Source organism: Thamnophis elegans, chromosome 10, assembly GCF_009769535.1.
Source record: "Thamnophis elegans isolate rThaEle1 chromosome 10, rThaEle1.pri, whole genome shotgun sequence".
NCBI lineage: Eukaryota > Metazoa > Chordata > Lepidosauria > Squamata > Colubridae > Thamnophis > Thamnophis elegans.
Window position 1 is genome coordinate 30,017,251 of NC_045550.1, and position 20,978 is coordinate 30,038,228.

Below are 20,978 nucleotides of genomic sequence, written 5' to 3' on the forward strand. Positions count from 1 at the left end.
CAAGTACGAAAGCCCCACCAAAGCCCCGGCAGCGGCAGGGCTTTAAAGTGGCGGCATGGCCCCAGTGGCAGGGCTTTAAAGTCCCGGCGCCGTCCACCATAGAGCAGGACCAGGTCCTGTTCTATGGTGGACAGCGCCAGGACTTTAAAGCCCTGCCACCGGGGGCCTGCCAACACTTTAAAGCCCTGCTGCCCGGGACAAGGCAAGGAAGACTTCCTCGGTCGGGCCCAAGAGGGACGTCGGGAAGAGCTACATGTGGCGGCTGGTCTTGGAGGCGCTTGCACTCAGGGCAGGAGCCCCCTCTAGCCCACCCCAAAACTCCTGGAGCGAAGCAGAAGCCGGCCCGCCTGGTTGAGTTCCCAGGGAGCCGCCTCGGGCGCCATGACTCACCCTGCAGCTGTCCGGCAAGAGGACCAGGCCCCGCATCCAGCGCGAAGCAGTGCAGCGCTTCCCTGGTGAAGAGGTCCCACCGGACGACGCAGGAGTCCCGGCTCCTGGAGAGCAGACAGTAAGGCGCCGGCCGGCCAGGCAGCACCAGCAGGGCCGCCATGGCACTGTCACTGGCGCAGTTCAGCATGCGTGCCGCAGCAGCGTCTGCGAGAAAGAGTCAGGCAGGTAGTGGCCAGTACCGCCAGGATCACCCCCCCGCCCCGTTTCTGCAGCCCAGGAGCCCCAGGTGGACCGGCTTCTGCTTCGCTCCAGGAGTTTCGGGGCGGGCTAGAGGGGGCTCCTGCCCTGAGCGCAAGGGTCCCCGAGGCCGCCCACCTCATGTAGCTCTTCCCAACATCCCTCTTGGGCCCGACCGAGGAAGTCTTCCTTGCCTTGTCCCGGACAGCAGGGCTTTAAAGTGGTGGCAGGGCCCCGGCGGCAGGGCTTTAAAGTCCCGGTGCCATCGGCCATAGAACGGGACTGGATCCCGCTCTATGGCGGACGGCGCCGGGACTTTAAAGTCCTGCCACCGGGGCACTGCCGCCACTTTAAAGCCCTGCCGCTGAGGCCTGAGCAGCCATGATTCCCCCCTTCCCAGACGGCCAGCCCACCCAGCCCATTCCTCCCCCTGCCACTGCTGTGTCCAACAGGCCAGGCATCTCGCGTTTATGGTGGACACAAACGTGAGACGCCTGGCCTGTTGGACACAGCATCGAGAATGTCCCTGCCGCTGCCGCGCTCCACCGCCTCACCCCCCGCCTCCTCCAACCCCACAATTAAATTACAATAATTTTGAATCCCCCCCTCCCTCCATCCGATCCACATACCTTTTCCAGCTGTGGATTTCAACTCGCCTCTTGTCCACTTGCCATGATGAAAATGTAAAAAATTACATAAAAAAGCAACTTACTTAGGCAAGGCTGCCAAGGCATGATTTGCTGCTCCCAGATCAGGAGGCGGGAGAATCACGTGCCTCCTTTGCATAAGGAATTTTTCACCTTTTAACCCTTGCTTAACTCTGAGCAAGCGTTAAAAGGCGAAAAATTCCTTATGCAAAGGAGGCCCATAGTTCTCTTGCCTCCCCCTACAGTTAGCACTAAGCAGATTCAGAGTCACTGTGACTCTGGAGTCTGGCAGCAACCACCTTAGCCTTTTTAATTATTTTAAAAATTCTTTTCTTTTCCTCATGACACTGGTGGGGCCCCGCCTCCCCTGCCTCCCCTGACTGCATGTCCCTGTACAGCACTGTGCTTTTAATGGGGGCAGGCTTCTAAATGTTTTAAGAAACTGTTTAAATTGTTGAAACATTTTCTATATTATGTGTGCAGTCATGTATTTTATTTATTTCAGCTGAAGAACTTTATGTGCATATGAATTTGAATATGTGGATGTATTTGCATACATAATTTGCCTTTAAATAAACAAGTGTCCATCAACAGCAACGTCAGTTGTACACATGGGATATCCCCATTCTTTTCAAAAGATGGGAAGATTCAGGAGGCCTAGAAATATTAGGCCACGACTGAAAGACATGAGATATTCACAGAAGATCCTCACAAACTCACAAAACTGTGAATCAGGTGACCTGTAGCTTGCTGTAAAGTTTCAGGCAGAGATAGAGGATGTCACGAAGTTCAAGGCAATGCACATCTAGCTGAAAACTGAATGAGACTTTGGACATTGAGCATAATGGCCAACTGTCTGCTGAAGTGACAGTTAAGACAGAACCCATTAAATTGGAGCCTAGATTTTTAAAGATGGTTTTCTTTGAACTAGATTATTGCACTATTTGTGCCTTTCTTCAGAAGGAAAAAAAAACAGGAAATATATGCTTGTCTTCAATTCAGGATTTGAGGCTTTTAAGGGTCTACATTCTTCATGAATCAGGACAGAGATAAAAAGTCTGTCAAGGTTTTTAATTTACTCTTTTAGAAGTTTTCTGTATATCTGTAGTTATATTCTGCCTTGTGATAAAAATATAATGAATGCTTTCAAATAATTAAAATAACTATATATGTTTGGGTAACAATTTTTTTTAATTTAGAAGCTAACTACACAAATATTAAAACCTCAGTTTTTGCATATCTGTCATTCTTTCAGCAAATCTTCACATAAATGATTTTATTTGGACAACCTGCTAGACAATCTGCTAGACACTTATTATTAGATTAATATAAAAATGGATAGATCACCAAAACATAACTACAATCATGGCACTTCCAACGTAAAGCAAACTTTTTATATCCACATGGTTAATACACAGTTTGTGTAAGAATATAGGAGCTTAATTGCTTTTTACTGTTCTGGTATAATAGCCAGAAGGTTCTGCAGGAAAAATTCGTCTATATCAAGAAGAATCATATAGTCAAAAGGGGGCATTTAAAACCAGTCCAATTTAGTGCCTGATATAGTTCAAATTAAAACCCTCCTCTCCCTCATGGCCACTAGGCCCATTTAATTAGTGAAGGAGAATCTATTAGCTTAGTGATTAGTTCCATTGTAAAACTACTCTTTGTTTTAGGATCTTTTTTTCTAAAAGTCAACTGAAGTCCTGTAAATTATGTCTATTAGTATGCATAATGCAATAATGGAGAAGTTGTGCCCTTCTGCCCTCCTTTCAAGTATTTGAAGAATATTACCACATTCGCTTTTGCTTCTTGGATGAAAAGTGATGCTGTGTGCAATTTGAAGGCAGAGATTGCTTATTCCCCTGCTATTAATAGTATTAAATAGTATTACAAGATGAATTACAATTCACTTTATTACATATATTTTACAAATTTATGAGGCCACTAATGTCCATTACTTCTACATGATCCACAGAAATATGTGTGGCATTTCTGGAAAGGTTATTCAGGATTTCAGTATAATGAAAGAAAGCTCTAACCCTTCTTTTTTCCAGTTCAAACAAGCATACATTTTTGGCCAAATCAAGAAGAGTTTCATTTCTAAATTCAGCTGGAATGGAAAAATGTCCTAAAGAGATTCACTGAACAGCAGGATACTGGTTGGATTACTGCAGTTAGAAAGAGCTGAGGATGAAATGCAAATGCAAATTTTAATGTTGCTCTTGGCCATTAGAAATGTGCTCCCAAAAGGATAGTTGCTTTCCTCAGAAGTTCTTTGTGATTGACATAAAGGGGGATCTTCTTGTCCACCACCTGCCATCGCACCATCACTTCAAAGTCACCACCCTGGAGAAACTGGAGAAAGAAATCCCAGACAGGAATTTGGTTACAATTAGTTTCACTACAGCCTCATGAAAGCCAGAAGGAAACATGTGATATGAGTAAATAAAGGTAAAGGTTCCCCCATATGTGCTATTCGTTCCTGACTCTAGAGGGTGGTGCTCATTTCCGTTTCAAAGCTGAAGAGCCAGTGCTGTCAGAAGACGTCTCCGTAGTCATGTGGCTAAACGGTGAAGGTGCACGGAGTGCTGTTACCTTCCCACCAAAGGTGCTCCCTATTTTTCTACTTGCATATTTACATGCTTTTGAACTGCTAGGTTGGCAGAAGTTGGGACAAGTAATGGAAGCTCACTCCATTACACAGCACTAGGGATTCAAACCACCAAACTTTCTGATCGACAAGCTCAGCATCTTAGCCACTGAGCCATGAGTAGATTACATCAAAAACCTCAGTAAATCTATTAATCTGAGATTGATGAGAATAAAAATCATTTTAGGATCTGCACTTTTTCTCTTTGCTTAATGCAATATACAATATGTATATGATTGTGTCTACAGTAGACTGCTGAATGTTCCTCTTATTACATTGTCAGGAATTGTGATCCATTCTCTATGTCTCTATCTCATACACATATACATACATATGTCCACACATACACACATACACAAATGCACAATCTCTCTTCTCTGTGTCCATTTCTTTCTGTACCATCATTTTATCTTTCTCATTTCAGAGTACTTCCTTAATTTCTTTGGACCCTTCATCTATCTCCATGGGTACCCACCACCAGAGGTGGGTTCCTACCAGTTCGCACCTATTTGGTAGAACAGGTTCGTCAAATCTACCGAACCGGTTAGAAGAGGTTCCACCAGTGGACCCGGAAAGCAGGCCACACCTACAGAAGAGGTTCCAAAAATTTTTGAAACCCACCACTGGCAAGGATCTTGTAACTTGACAGCTTTAAGACTTGCATGCTTCAATGCCAAAGTTTCTAAATAGCTACTTGGACCGACCTAAGTACTAATTCATAATTTCATATCCGGTCACATGGGTGGCAAGCCACTCCCATCTGGTCACATGGGTGGCAAGCCACTCCCACAAAGGAGGCCACACCCACAGAGTAGGTTCCAACCATTTTTGAAACCCACCACTGCCCACCATCCTGGATTTTTGTTCACAGAATCTTAGAATCTGCATCTTGAGGATAGCATGATGGTAAGAAGTGATCTGGTAACACGTACTGAATTCAGACGCTTCATTTCGACATCATTCTGATCTTCAAAATGTACACTGATGGCCATAGTCTCTATCCAAGCATTGTCTGTGTTCCTTGGATCATCCACGTACCCTTTATATATCTGGAAGAAGATAGGATTCAGGGAGATTAGATAGATAGATAGATAGATAGATAGATGATAGATAGATAGATAGATAGAGACAGAAAAACTGACTGACTGACAGACAGACAGACAGAGACAGAGAGAAGACAGAAAGGCTGGTATCAATCATAGGATAGGGCAGTTTCTTATTAAAGAATTAATCTCATAAAGGTGTATAGTAGTAAATTTTGAAAAAGTACCATATCTTCCGGAAAAGATGTTGATGGTACTATTATCTTAGTATAGAAAATACCTTTATGCCCTAGTATAGATGGAATTTTTCTGTTTCTGATGTGTATTGTGAGATTAAGGAGTTTTTATAGTGATAAAATCAACCCCAATTTTAACTGGGAACTGTTAACATTTTATATCAAGGCAAATCCAAAAGTGCTTATATACTATTTAAAAGACAATCAGAAACCTAGGAAGGAAAGAAACAGTCCAGACCGTATGTCCTCCAGCGGCCAACACACAAATAAGTTGAGAACAATACCAGATAAATGATCAGGGAAGAAATAATACCCTAATCCGGGAACTATCAAAGAAGAAACACATCCCCAACAAAACAGCAGAGCAAGCTACTATATTTAAATAGCCAGCCACTCCACTCTCCTTCACACTAATGTTACCTAACCTGGTTAATGAAAAGTTGACAAAAAAGCAACCAAGCTAGCACAAAGACCTAAATCCTATCTATATACATTCTCCTATATTGGTTAAATCATTGTTTGATTACAGGCATGTGAAAAATAGATTAAAAAGTCTACTTTGCTAAATATTCGGAACCTTACACAATATGGTTACATCAGTTGCATACATACATTCTCCCTAATATCAATAAATATAATGTGCACGACCCATGCTTTGTCTTTGGTAAACTGCAAAATACTGCAAAAATTTGCAAAATGCAAACATTCTGTATTGTTATAAAGTAGTCTTAAAAAACATGATTCATCCTATATTGTGTCCCCATTTATACACTATATAACCCCAGTGCCATTCTCTATTACTGTCATGCCTTTGGGAAAAGTGGTGAACAATTCTATATGACTCATCTCTGTTTTTAATCAAGCCACAGCTGGATGGCCAAATACCTCTGTTCCTTGATTCAGCAGTTTCTGAAATTGCGGCCAGAACTCTCGTCTCAGGACCTGTTTTATTTTTTGTGGCAATGCTTCCCCAGGTTCAAGAGAGCCCTAGAAAGAATGAAAGCATTATTTAGTGTAAGACGCAGCTAACACTTTACACATTCTATTAACTATAATGCTACAGAAAATAGAAATTTCCATTCAGTTGGCAGTTTTTGTAATGGGCGACTCTAATAAACTTAATAAAATGATAAATCTCTGAGGTGCCGGTAAGTTGATTCCTTAGCTAACATCTTGGCGAAAAGTAAAATGCAGTTCAGCGGTTCTAATCTCACTGGCTCAAGGTTGACTCAGCCTTCCATCCTTCCGAGGTGGGTGAAATGAGGACCCAGACTGTGGGGGCAATATGCTGACTCTGTAAACCGCTTAGAAAGGGCTGAAAGCCCTATGAAGCAGTATATAAGTCTAAGTCTAACTGCTAAAATCCAGTATTAGAAACTCAAGATAAAAATTCTGGAATCCTTTGCTGAGGTATTAAAATCAAGGATTTCAATTATGCACTTTTATCTCCAGGGTTTCTCATGATACTGTTGAGGTGCTAGAAGTGTGGAGGCCTGAAGAGGGAAGAGCACGCTTCAACTTGACCCAAGCAAATTGGACCAATTTGGGTTTTAAGGCACCATAGATGCAGAGATTTACAATCCGTAGCTCTTTGTAGGGTTGCCTTGCCCAAGGCAGAATTGATACACAGTATGGGGATCCTCCAGGAAATGTGGCTGCTACTCGAATGGATAGCAGCCATGGTCAGAAGGGCTTTGGGCATAGATTTGTCTTCTATACCAATTGTGTGGTTTCCTGGATTGGAAAGCATTACTAAAGATCACTCGTGCATTGATTGCCTCCTGAATGAATTACTGCAGTGAACTCTACATAGAAAATCAGCTGCAGCAAGCTAGGGGTGCCCCTCAGTAGGCTCATATTGCATTCTGTGAGCTGCACTGATTCCGAGTAGGCTTCTCCATGCATTTCAAGATGTCGTTGCTTCCTATAAAGCTCTTTTTATACCTTTCTCCAATTGTTTACACCCAAGCCACTGGTTTTGTCTGGGTAGGCATGCTGTGAGTTTGATTCATTTGATATTTCATAATCTTTAAAGATTAGGATGTTTCTTGAGGCATAGTGCCTGAAGATTGAATGAACCTGTCATTGTAATTTTCTTTGGCATGATTGCGGCTATGTGGTTGAATTGAAAGAGGTAAGTAAGTAAGATTTTTAGAAACATGCCACTTCATTGGAATCAAGCCCAGTCTACAGCACAGAACATACTCTTATCCACTTAATGAAAAATATACCCAACTCAATTTTTCATTATGGAAAATTTCAGAAGGCAGTCATACTTTTATTTTTTTCATATACGTAGTCCTCAACTTATGATTAGTCACTTAGCGACTGTTCACAGTTACAATGGATCTCTATGGGTCTACTTATGACCTGGATTCAAAATTCTGATGGCCACCCCTACTCCCCTTGGTCAAATTGTTGCATTTTGGATGCCTAGCAACTGTCCCACATTTATGCACCATCCTGTGGTCATGTGATCATGATTTTCAACTTTTTTTTGAAGGAAAACACATTGACTTGTGCTTTCAGACAAAAATGCCCATTGCAGACAATGGATTTGCTTAATGCCCAGAGTATTTGTTTTAGAACTGCCATATTTGCTTAATGACCACTGCAGAGAAAGTAAAATTGGATGATCTGCTTAACTACCAGCATTACATGATCATAATTTTAGGCTCAATCACAGCCTTAAGTCAAGGAGTATCAGTAGATATGGTTTGTTGTTTTAACAGTATATATTATCAATTGGCATGATTTTATTAAATTAGACAACTTAGATCTTACTGAAAATAGACTGCCTCGTATATGCTTACCCCAAGCAAGGCCCAATTATCCAAGAAAGGGAATTTGACTACTAGAACCTCCAGCATTTTCTTCAAGTTTTTTCTATAAATTGATCCATCAACATTCCTCCGCCAACTATAAAAAATAAAGAGGTTATAGTTTGTTGTTGTATCTAAGGTATATGAAGAAATCTATAATACTAAAATAAAATGAGCTATGATTGTTATCTGGACGAGAAGCAGGATACAAATGTAATTATCTAAATATATACTGTATTTATAATATATAATCAAACTGTTACACCAGTCAGATATTCATTATGCACCCCCCCCCCAAAAAGAAGGTATGGGCCTTTGCATAGTATTAAAAATCATTGTGATAGACTTTTCCGGTATCTCTCGTCCTATTCAGCTTCAAATATTTATTCAATAAATCATAAACTAAAAACTTAAGATGAATGTTCTGCTTTTTGATAGTGAGAAAAAGTCCTTTGAAACTACATTCAGCTTCTTATGGCCTACATCAGATCATGAGCATCCAAGGATTTTTTCCCCTCTCCTGTTGCCATGGATACCACACTTAAGCTGCAAAGGTGCTGCTGTCAACACCTAAGGCTGAGAAGTGTGGTGAAAAGAGGAATGTAGTTCACAATACTGATCTGCAGAAAGAAGATGTCTGCTTCTAATCTCTGGATGAGTATAAAACAGGAATTAAAATAAAAACAAAGAAAGGACGTAGAGGTTCCTCACCGTGTCACAACTGGATGAAGGGCATGATTGGGTCCAAATAACCTAAGGATTCCTTGGCCCCTAAGGCCTGTCCTACCCATGGGATTTCTGAAAGAGAAACAATAGTTCTGCTATGAGCAAGGGCCATTGGGATGCTGCTCTTCCCCTGGGAACACCCATCTGGAAACAAACGTTCAAGGAGAGATCAGAGAATGATAAACTAAGGAGTTATTAGTTTGAACCAAGGCTCACTTGTACTTACACTTGAAGAAAAACCGAATTACTGAGGAAAAGGCATTTGGATTGACTACCATCCAACAAAATGAGTATTATTGGACTGGCCTGCCTTTCCCTAGAATAATCCATTTCTAGATTATCTGCTGAAAGAGAAAGGCTGCCTTCCAATGAAGTATCACAGTGATTATGTCTCTTAGGAATCGGAGGTGTTTCACAAAGCTATGATTTCAGCTCTTTTAACTTGAGAGGTGAAGTTCAGCACCTGTGGCTGTGAGCCTTTTGGTTTGAGACCACCTCATTATTTCACTAGCCTTATTGTTATGATCTCCTATCAAGCCAAAGGAGGAGAATGTCTGGGTGCAAGTAATATGACTTTCTTTTAAATGCTGGAACAAAATGTACCACACCTATAATTTGACTCTGGTTTTGTTCTGGAATGTGCATAACAAAAGAAGCCATTTGGAAGTCTCTTATTCAGGAAATTGCTCCTTTTCAACTTCCTTTTCAATACTTTGCTCAAGATATTTTGGATCTTGATCAAACTATTGTGAAATTGAAAAGGAGAGCAATTTCCTGAATAAGATACTTCCAAATGGCTTGTTTGTTATCTGCTATAACAGCTGCACTTGAAATGGGATATCAGAGTTGAAGCATAAACATTCACGATGGGACTCTGTTTGTCTTCTAAATTCCCATGTTAACTAATTTTCCACACAAAGTGGACACAGTAACCAAGATTCCCTCTGTGTTATCAGACTCACAGTGGCAGGCCATCCTTGACAGTGTAAGTGCCATGGAAACTCTGCCTGTTGATATCTCCATCCAGGCTGTTGAAGTTTATTCTTGGAAGGTTCTCCAAATTGCTGGAAGAGAGGAGCAAAACTTTTATCTTTTTAGCATCTTTGGCCAGTAAAATGCAACTTTTAAACTAAAGGACCTGAATGTAACAAAAAATAATCAGTAGAATATTTGTGATAGAAGCAAAAGGAAGCAGCAGCTCCATAAAAAAAAACTAGACAATATCCAGGAATAGTGAGAGGAAGCTAGTGATAGGAAGGAGCTATTAGAGCACTTACTCTCTCAGGAACTTCGGTGTAAAATCCTCTTGTGTTTCAGAACTATAGAAGGGCGGATTATAGATATCGAACTCTGTCTGCCAGGGGGGGAAAAGGCTACTTTAGACTTCAGAATTTTGCATAGCAACATGTACTCTCATTTCAAGTCCAAGGTATTTTGGAGAATTCCAAGTGAAAACTGAAATTCTTTCTGAATTTCCTTAGGCCTAGCAGTCCAGGTATCATATGATACCATATTTTTCCCCTATTGTTGTAGTGTTTGTTGCTCTTGTGTTTGTGTAAGATGAAAATGTGCATACTTACAATAAAACAAATATGGTTGCTCATGCATGAGTAATAGTTATATGTATATGCATGAGACAAGAAAAAGAAACAAAAGGAAGCAAAATCTACATAAGGCAACACCATTTGCTACACATTTCAATATCTTTTTTTTAGCCTTGCTTCAGCCATGTCCATATAGTGTTCATATATTGCTTGTGTTCTTTAAGCTTCTCAACTTACATCTTTCCCTTTTAAAGAATCTCATTAGCTCCTTCTGAACTTCCCATTCTTCACACTGTAGTCTGTTGCAATTTAATCCTTAATCATTTTTGCTATAGGATCAAGTTACCTCTATATATTTTTCTACTTGTCCTTCACTTTTTTATTCAAGCCCTATTAATTCTTGACCCAATCTCTTTTTTTAATCACACCCACTTCTAAAGCATTCCATTCCTAATTCGTTCAATTAATTTTATATTTTTCCTAACATATTCAACTTTCAATTCCAAATAACAAAGTGTGGGGAGAGGAACACTCTTTACACAAACATTTTTACTTCTTTCAGCAAGCATTATTTCCTCACTATAAACAGATACTATCCATTATTTTTCTATCAGCATTTGAACTCCTTATAATGTCTCCATCTATAAATAAGGTGACCAGATTTTAACATTAGTAAAGCGGGACACCATTGACAGGGGGGGGGGTGTCTTGATTAAAAATTTGGTCCAAAAGCCTCTTTCTTGACAGCGCTTTCAAGAAAGAGGCTTTTGGCCGCTCTGGCGGTATGTCCGCCATACACACACACACACACACACACACACACACACACACACACCAAAGAATCCCAGACAGACAAACAAGCAGCTTCCCCACTGTGGGCTTTGTTCTTAACCGACAGTGGGCAAAGGAAATACAGAGAGGCGGTGACGAGGCTGCCTTTTGCAGGGAGAGCAGGAGCTTCGCCAACCATGGAAACGTGCCCCGAGGCTGGGATCCAAGGCACGCTTAACTAGGCAAGGAACTTGTGCAGACCCTCCAGGGCGTGGGAACTGACGAAAAGAATGGAGGGGAGGGGGGCGTGTGAAGAAGAAGAAGAAGTGTGCCTAGCTGTCATCGGGGCTGCTGATGCTTGCGAGGGAGATCTTAAAGCAGAGGATCCCAGGGCTGCGGATGGGAGCTTTGATCTGGTGATTCTGGGATCAGCGGCCACGAGGAATTGGCGAGGATGACCGGCGCTTTTTTTCCTCAGCCATGAGCTGGGTTTGATTCCGAGCATGCCTCTTAATCGGCTGAAGAGAATGTGATCCGAAAAGAAAAGGAAGGTGTCTGAATTAGGACAGGCAAAGACGAGAATTCCCACTTGAGGGAAACCCGGTGGGTGGCGCAGTGGTTAGAGTGCAGTACTGCAGGCTACTTCAGCTGACTGCAGTTCTGCAGTTCGGCTGTTCAAATCTCACCGGCTCAAGGTTGACTCAGCCTTCCATCCTTCCGAGGTGGGTAAAATGAGGACCCAGATTGTTGTTGGGGGGCAATATGCTGACTCTGTAAACCGCTTAGAGAGGGCTGAAAGCCCTATGAAGCGGTATATAAGTCTAACTGCTATTGCTATTGCTATTAAATTGAAGTTTACCTGTTCTTCGTGGCAGCTGCCCTAAATTAGGGATCCCATCCGCCATTAAAATGGCCAATTAATGGATTAAGATCTCTTGAATTAGATGGGATCACATCAGAGCTCGGGCGGGCGAGAGAAAGCGCTTTAATCAGTGGGGTGAAGCACTTTCTTTCACCCGCCCAAGCTCTGATGCGGGTGAAAGAAAGCACTTTAATCAGTGGGGTGAAGTGCTTTCTTTCGCCCGCCCGAGCTCTGATGCAGGCGAAAGAAAGCATTTTAATCAGTGGGGTGCCGGGGGAAAGGACTGCATCATGCATTCTCTCCAAAAATCTCTGAGTTTTTTAAAACGCCGCAGGACACGGGACAAATTGTTAGAAATCAGGACTGTTCTGCCAAAAGCAGGACATCTGGTCACCTTATCTATAAACTGAGTTCAGAGCTAAAGCCTTTAAAATAGGGTGATCAGATCCTACTAAATCCCACTGAATTTATTACATTCTATAGGTATTTAGTTTATAGTCTTCCAGAATTCTCAGAATTGTAGACTGGTGAATTTGTGTCGAATTCTTGTTATAGTATAGGAGATCCGTAGCACAGAATTTGGATTTGTTTGGTAAGTGGATAATTTAAATAAACATTCCTGATATGCTTGATCCATTTGGCATTTATCAAAATAACAGAACCAGCTCTTAAGATTCCTACCTCCCATGGCACCTTCTCATCTGGCACAGGAAAACGAATGGCAGTAGACTTGGGATACAAGAGGTTCCTAGAACTCACATGAGACAGGGTGAATACATATTCTGAGACTTCCTTTGCCTGCTGCTCCTTTGTTTCAGCAGCCCTGCTAGGGACTAAAAAAAATCCACAGTACTTTTATGCATCATCAATCAATCCAACATTTTTCTGCATTTCCATAATTTTGGGATAGATTCTATTTGCACTTGAGAAGCATTAATGATTTACACTAGGGATCCCCAACTCCCAGTCCATGGTCCAGTGTCAGGTACAGCCCATTCGGAACTGGGCCATGGTAGTGGTGGGCAAGTGCACACATGTGCAGGCATGTGAAGCTGTATTTGTGAAAGTGACAAAACCATCCTCCCCCCCCCCTAAAGTCACCCAATGAGCTTCATAGTTGAGTGAAGACTTGAACCTGAAATTTCCCTCATTGCAATCCAGTACCTTAATTATATCAGACAATTTCTCAGGCAAAGATGACTCAGCAGTGCAGTAAGGATCAACATGGCACAGTGAATATTTATTGTGGGAAGTAATATAGCAAATGAGGCATCTGCTATCTTAGAGAAAAATTCTGCTCTTGAAGCCACTATAGTTGAGGTATATAGCCATTATTACATAATGTGAATCAGTGAAGAAAATCAACATTCATCTTCAAATGAGGCCAAATGAGCAGAACAAAATATAACTTGGAATAGTGAGAATACTTTGTTTACTTCTTGTGATACACTTTATATTCAAATTCCAGCAAGTAAAATAAAAAGACACCACAGTTCCATTATAAAGCATATGTGTGCATTATTGGGTTTTTAAAAAATATAAAGTGGAAAAGAAAGATTAAGGTCCTATTTATGAAATGAAAAGTGATACATATGTGCATACCAAAATACAAATCTAATGAAAAATGGTTCTCAGAAGTATGTGCTTGCAGTGAAACATACCTAAAACAGGAATATCTTCCTCTGTACCAAACCCACTGTTAGACAATGATTGAACAATCCATTGTAATGCTTTTGCAAACTGGAATGTCTAGGGAAGAAGCAATTCATTGCATGTGTTAATTACTCTATTCATTAAAAAGTGACCTTTGAGAAATAAGGTTGGAAGTGCATCTGGTAACCAAGAAAGAACTCTAAAGTGTTTATAGTGTTGGTTCATGTGATAATCTTTTTACAGCAGACTGTTAAAAATTGGTTCTCCATATTGAACTATGTGCCTGCTTGTATAATATAGCTTATTATATAGCTTAATCAACAACCTACCATATTTCCTGACACCGGGAATTTAATGACTAAAAAAAGCTTCACTAGAATATGGGGATTCTCAGAGATGCCTTGACTTCCAAAAGCACACAGTGTTATCTTTTAAATACTATAGTATGGCTGACATGATGCAGCCTTATATGCTTTTCAGTTCGCTGAGAGAGCTGACTTATGTCCAGATGGGATGGGCCCATGCTTTGCATAAGTTTTCAATATTCTCCAGCCAGTGGTGGGTTGCAAATATTTTTACTACCAGTTTGGGCAAGCAACCCACCACTGTCTCTAGCTAGGCTAAGCTAAAAGAGCTGGGAAGAAGCTTCAGAAGCCAGCTTTACCTGTTCTTCCAGGTGCAACATCCTTTGTTCCAATAGCTTCATCATTTTCCCCTGATCAAGGTCCAGCATTTCTGTTAGTTTATCCACTCTGGAAAAAAAAGATTAGTATTTCAAGGAAGAAGAGTGATTACACCCTCAAACATTATGTGACATAATAAAGTGACTTATATTCAAATAGTTAGGCTGCTCTTCCACTACTGAACATATGCGCATCTTTTCCTACTAATTTGTATATTGAATCCTAATAGGAACACTAGGGAAAAATGGGTTTTGAGCAGTGGTGGGATTCAAATAATTTAACAACTGGTTCTCTGCCCTAATGAGCAGCTGGGTAGGCGTGGCTCAGTGAGCATGTGACCATGTGGGCGTGGCCAACTCAACGTCATTCACATCAATGGGCGCTTCGCCTTAGCTGTTGCAATGGAATAAGGGTTAACCAGAGAGACAGTTTCTGTAAGCAGGGCAATAAAGATGAGATTAGAAACAACACCAGAATCTTTCCTTCCTGCCTTCCTTACAGGATTAGCCCTGTAAAGTGGGGAAAAACAAAAGGAGATTTCTTCCAACAAACGGTTCTCCAAACTGCTTAGAAAATTAACAACCGGTTCTCCCGGATAGGTGCAAACTGGCTGAATCCCACCACTGGTTTGGAGTAATCAGGTGGCCTAAAATAAGGTATGCATTAGGAGGGTTATTCAAACCTTTCACGTTCTTCTGAATTATATTTCACAATCTTGATCATGAGCTGACCTGATGTTATTACTATTTAAATTGAAATGACAGTCTTCACCTGTCTGTGATGTGCTGGATCTTCTGCTCAGGGGTGTGCTTTTGTTGAGACTGCTGGAGTTGCAAATAATTTTCCTTCAGGTACATCTCCCAGGACAATAAAGTTGCCTCCTCATTCTTCTCAAATTTCTTTTCTGCAGGCCAAATCAAATATAATACATAGAGTTCTTGTCTTAGAAAATTGACAGTTACAGCACAGATGGACAATCATGTACAAATGGGATAGGACTCACATCATGACAGTGTGACACTTGTTTTGCCGCTTGGATGAAATTGGATATCGTTAGATTAAATTATGTTAGATCCTGTGGAGGCTACTGCTCAGTAATGACCCAATTCAATCATTGGTAACAATGGACTTAAGAAACAAAGAATAGCTGGTGGAATAGCAATTTTTGTTAAAGTTTTTTTTCTACCTTTCAAAATCAACCTTTATTGATTTGCTCCTTTCTCTTCATTATCTTACTTTATTTCTTCTCATCTATCAGAATTCACTGATCAGTATCACCATTTCTAAGCCTCCCTATTCTCCCTTTCAACTGCTCCTGCTTTCCATAATAAAATAGATAGGCATTACCTACTGAGCATTAAAAAGTTAGTTTGCGTTTTGTTTGCCTTCTAGTGACTGCACAAAAAATGATTGCTTTTGGAACTTGTCTTTAGTAATAATTTGTAGCTCGTCCACCAATATTCAAGGAATCTTTTCCAGGAATCATCTATTTTATATGTTATTATTTTCCTCAGTCTGATGAAGAATAGTTTTTTCTACCCCATAATCTGCTCACATAACATATCCCAAATATTTGGATTTCAGCCTGCTAAGCATCATAAAGGCACTGTTGGACTTTATATGAGCAATTGATCTATGTGAATACATACATACATACATACATACATACATACATACATACATACACACACACACACACACACACACACACACATACATACATATCCTTGTATTTCTCTATTAATTCACCAAACACAGTTGCAGGATTTCAAGTATACTCTCAAACTTTCACTGAGATTGATATGATAGTGAAACATTTCAGATTCAAAGTCAAAAGGGTGTTTCAGAATATGGGAGGTACCAAAGATAACACTGGAAGTCGGAAATGTAGTGCAAATTCCTTAAATATACTGATATTTTTTCTGAAATTTTATACCAGCAGCCACCTAATCATGGAAAAAAAGAATTGAAAGGAGGTGCTACATGCTCTGAAACACCTTTTTTTCTTTGATCCCAAAATGCTGCACAATTCTAAATGCTAGTTTGTTCATAGTATTCTTAATAAGTTTCACTAAAGATGCCTGCCTGCCTGCCTGCCTGCCTGCCTGCCTGCCTGCCTGCCTGCCTGCCTGCCTGCCTTCCTTCCTTCCTTCCTTCCTTCCTTCCTTCCTTCCTTCCTTCCTGTTCAACTCTAAGAAATACTGCTTTAATTATTTTTGCTATAACTGTTGTCTAGAATGAGTTTGCCATTGCCTTTCTAGAATTAGCTCCTCTTTAATGTTTACGCACACTGTTCATTTATATTAATTTCTTGATCCTTGGAAAACAAAACTCCATATCTGCTTTGTTCACTGTTTTATAGTCAGCTGACAGTTCACTAAATGTGTGATGGGGCGCTACCATTGTGTCCTTTTTTTAACATCTCACATTAACCCAGGATTTACATTTATCACCTCAGGTTATGGTCAGTTGGTATTTCCATTTTTGTTCCTTATTTGTTTGTTTTGTTTATTTAAGTCTTCACCTTTGCAATGAGTAAGAAACTGTCATAAAAATTGAATTTGGAGAAAAAGAGAACAGAATAAGATAAGGAATAAGCTGGAAGTCCACATTGTCGCCATACTTGTTTAACTTGTATTTACCAAACAAATTTGTAAGTGGCAGGATTGGTAGTTCAGTGGTAGCTGAAACCAAAATCTGAGATTTTTTACTAAACAATTAAAATATAAAAACACTCCTTTTAATAAAAGTTATAAAAAATCTAAAAGTTCATTATGAAAATAAAAAGTGAAAATTTGCTTGAATATTAAATGTTCATGTTCATGTTCCTGTTCATACTTAGTAAATTGGAGAACTTTGATTCTGTTGTATGAATGGCTGATAACCTCCATTTCTGCTGAGAACAACTACAACAATGAAAAGTACAGTGACAAAAAAAGCCCATACAATTTTAAAAACAGAAGTACCAATGACTTAAGTCAGAATGTTGGTATGCTTCGAGACCTCTAATTGATCCAAAAAGCTCTGATGGGTTTTTTTTTAATGCTCCATATTCTAAAAATCACCTCTTTCCATTCTCCTTTTTCCTTTGTTTCCATTGTTAATGAATTACAAGTTGGCATAAAGCGTTGACAGGCAGAAGCTGAACAATGTTACAGCCTGGCTCAAAATATCAGGGCCTTACTGAGCTGCTTGTGCCGCGTGGTTGGCTTCTGAAGAAACACGCACTTGACAAATATCTGCAGGTGGTTTAGGAGGATAAAAGGTGGCGGAGCTGGTGGCCTGCTGTTATACTCTTCAATCAGGTCATGACGCTGAAATTTCCAGATCTGGTCAGTGTGCTCCTGCACCTGCTGGAATGTGTAACTAGGAAGAAGAAAAGCACTGAGTTTAATCTTCTACGTAACTCATAAAGACACAGAGCATAATAGCACTCTCCCTTGTATCTAAGGGTCAGTACAGAAACATCATCTCTATTTATGGAAGTGGAAGAATGGATATTATAGAACTGTTTATTACTTCCTTTATTAAAGCTGCCTCTCTTTATCTGCCTCTGAGCCAAGTATTTTTGGCTTGCTTTCTGTTCTATAAATCTGTAGAGATTCTGAGTCATCCAGGTCATGGTTGTCCCAAAGGTGCTTTTTTCAGAAGGCAACTGGACTTTCTTGTTTTCTCTTTCGAAGGCATTTCGCTTCTTATCCAAGAAGCTTAAGAAGTTAAGCCAAATGTATGTTGTGCTTTTTAAACTGTTTTTGTCTCTCTCCCCTATTTGTTATTTTATTTTATCTCATATTTGTAAACTGCCCGGAGTCCTTAGGATTGGGCAGCATATAAACTTATTAAATTACGAATTACGAATTAAGCTTCTTCAGCTCTCACAGGATAGTGGAGAATGGAAGGATTTATACTCCTTGCAGACAGCTGGTCATTTGCATCATTTTAGAGGGTCCTTGAAGCATTTGGAGGTTTATCTGTGTCCTCAGGGTCACCTGAATAGTGCTCCTGGTTCCTGTAGTCTGCAATTCCCCCAACCCCCGAAAGCCTATCCCAACCCCACACCAAAGGGTGTTCATCCCAAATTGTATGGCTAAAAGTCTGCTCTATACTAAAAGTCTGTTTCTGTTCTATACTGGCTTATAGTTGTTATAACCAATGTGAGGGCAGACATGTTCATGTTCTTTTCTTGTGAGCCTCGGGGCACTTTATGATGAGCAGCCAATACAGAATCCAGAATATGGAACTTACTTGAACATAGCAATGAGGAGATTGAGGAGGAGAATGTTGGTGAAGAGTAGGTAGAGGCAAAGCAAAATTACTGTCAGCCACTCTGGAAAAATGGGCTTCTTGTTGGCTTCACTGCTCTCTGGACATTTGGGCTTGTATGGATCAGTCCCATTTGGGCTGCATTGATCAAAGTTGAAATTCACTCCTGTTAGAAAACATAGCAAAGCCAACAAGCACTGGGTGTTACAGCAATTTGAGAAAGGTCATCTAATTCCCTGATGCATGATAAGTAACATACTGTATTGCCATACAAACAACAGACATTTATCATTATAAAGGCTTTTTAAAAAGTTTTTAATAGAAAGGCTTGGGATGAATGACTCAATTCTCTATGATCTGATTTTTAAAAGGTAGTGCTAAATAGGAGACATGATTCAGATGTGCACACACCATGAACAGCTATTAAGATGTGCTGCTATTGAAATGCTGCCAGGGATGGGTCACAACTTATCTCAGGACCTTGTGGTTATTTGGCTTGCTATTTATAGCCAGTCTAAAATATGAGCCCTGGAACACAGCAATGTAATTATTTTGGGATAAAGGAAGAGCGTATCATGAGGCACATACTTCATATGTTATTTAAGCAGACGAGAACTGGATTAAAAGAGAGGGTTTCATTTGGTTAAACTTCTCTCATATAAAGCCAAGCTAAATGGCATTGTTTTTATTTGTACTGCAGCTTTATCTGGTATGGCATCATCTTTCACAATTATCTATCCAGTCAGCCATTTATTCATAGTTTTATTGATTTTTACACACTATGAAATTTGTACAAACACTTCTCAGAGACAGTCATTGGTGGGATGTTTAGTGATGAATAGTTTGTCATTATCACAGTCAAACAAACTGAACCTTGGTGGTCCAGAGTATAAAATAATTCTCTACTCCATACCATCAACATAGGAGGGGATCTGTCCAAATAATGTCAAGTACGAATGGTAAAAAACACCTCGGAAGATCCAGTCTATCCGTTTCTCGTTGTGGATTAGGATAGCTTGTTTGGCTACTCCAAAGGATACAATCCAAACAGCCAAGAGGAAGAGGAAAAAGAAGATATCCTTCATCTGTAAACCCACCAAATAAAGCAGAAAGAACGTGTTTGAATCAGGCATCGTCATCGGAAAAAAAGTGAATTATGAAAAATTACTTTTAAGTTTCCATGGTGTCTTATCAATAGAAACTACAACTTACCATTCTCTTCACTATAATAATCTTGGGTCCAAGAGTTTTACTGATTGTGAATATGTGCAATAGACGCAGGCAGAAAATAATGAAAGCTAGGGATAGTACAATTCTTCCAGGGTACAAAGTTGCTGGGAACCATCTTAGTGCAAAGGATAGAAACAAAAATACATATATTAATTGTATTACCAATGTAACATTGGGCGAGGTTCCCAAAGATCCCTGGTCTTAATTATAAGGACATCTTTGTTGTCAAAGGTTGCAGAATGAAGTAATATTTTTTCTTAAGGTAAACAATCGTTCACACAAAGAGGATTATGCATACATTCCCTCTACAGCAATATTTCATGGCATGCTTAGCATATTAACCAAAATATGAAAAAGACTCAGAGAAATTGTGGATTAACAGGATAGTAAATCTCTTATAGGAAAAGACTAGCCAGAAAGGCTATATATTCAGGACAATTCTCTGTCCAACTGATCAAAGAGCTAACAAAGGCGAATTGCATATAAATGAAACGTCCTCGTATATAGAGTTAAAATGAAAGGATTTGAATTCTAAGGCACAGGTTGAAAAAATGTGATATAAACCTAAATCTGATCTTAAGGCATTTGCAGCAAAAGAAACTGGGTGAAATTATTTGCATTTTGATTACTTTTTCTTTTATACATTATATCAGGTAGATTTTTGAAAAATAGTAATTAGCATAATGAAACAATCCTCCCACCTTCCACCAATTTTTTCTTTGAAAAATAGGATAACCATACATAGGGACTTACCTACAGACCAATCCAACTATAAAGATCAGAATGGCACATGCATCCAGTTTATTCCAGAAATCACTGAAATATAAAGAAGCCATTTTGACCAAGCCAAACCCATCAGGATCACAAAAAAGCTGAAGAAAGAAAGAAGAGAGAGGGGGGGAGGGGAAAAGGATTTACCATGGGTTGGTTCAGACACTGTGATCCCTACAGCATATTGAAAAGAAAATAAGCTTGAGTGCTCTCTCTTCTCCCATCTCATGCACTCGTCTAAAAAAGATTTCTGAAGTTGTTAAATCATAATTTTTATTGCACTAAAACCAGCCCATGGGTTAATCTGATTTTGAATTAGGATATTGAATGCATTGTCTTTAAATGGCTAGGTAGGTTTTTCCCCCCATTTACAGAGAAAACGTTCCTACCATATAGAACAATCAATATCTCAAAATGACATATACAGGCCACCTTCCTTAAGATAGA

The 20,978-nt window shown here is 40.0% G+C and overlaps 1 protein-coding gene across 2 annotated transcripts in view; it reads right to left on the minus strand.

Annotated features, from left to right (window-relative positions):
- Positions 1-3,172: 3,172 nt before the first annotated feature.
- LOC116514283 (transient receptor potential cation channel subfamily M member 2-like) overlaps positions 3,173-20,978 on the minus strand; it is a 37,396-nt gene continuing 19,590 nt past the window's right edge. Inside the window, exons 16-31 of one of the 2 annotated variants that reach the window (XM_032225802.1) lie at positions 20,514-20,632; positions 19,743-19,875; positions 19,444-19,615; positions 18,513-18,696; positions 17,452-17,633; positions 15,039-15,171; positions 14,249-14,336; positions 13,593-13,680; positions 12,613-12,764; positions 10,032-10,108; positions 9,717-9,818; positions 8,740-8,826; positions 8,020-8,125; positions 6,092-6,193; positions 4,860-4,976; positions 3,173-3,632 (exon numbers count right to left, since the gene is read on the minus strand). In XM_032225802.1, coding sequence (XP_032081693.1) covers positions 3,507-3,632; positions 4,860-4,976; positions 6,092-6,193; positions 8,020-8,125; positions 8,740-8,826; positions 9,717-9,818; positions 10,032-10,108; positions 12,613-12,764; positions 13,593-13,680; positions 14,249-14,336; positions 15,039-15,171; positions 17,452-17,633; positions 18,513-18,696; positions 19,444-19,615; positions 19,743-19,875; positions 20,514-20,632 — 1,968 coding nt within the window. In that variant the 3' untranslated portion in view covers positions 3,173-3,506. The other variant, XM_032225803.1, reaches the window with a different exon arrangement.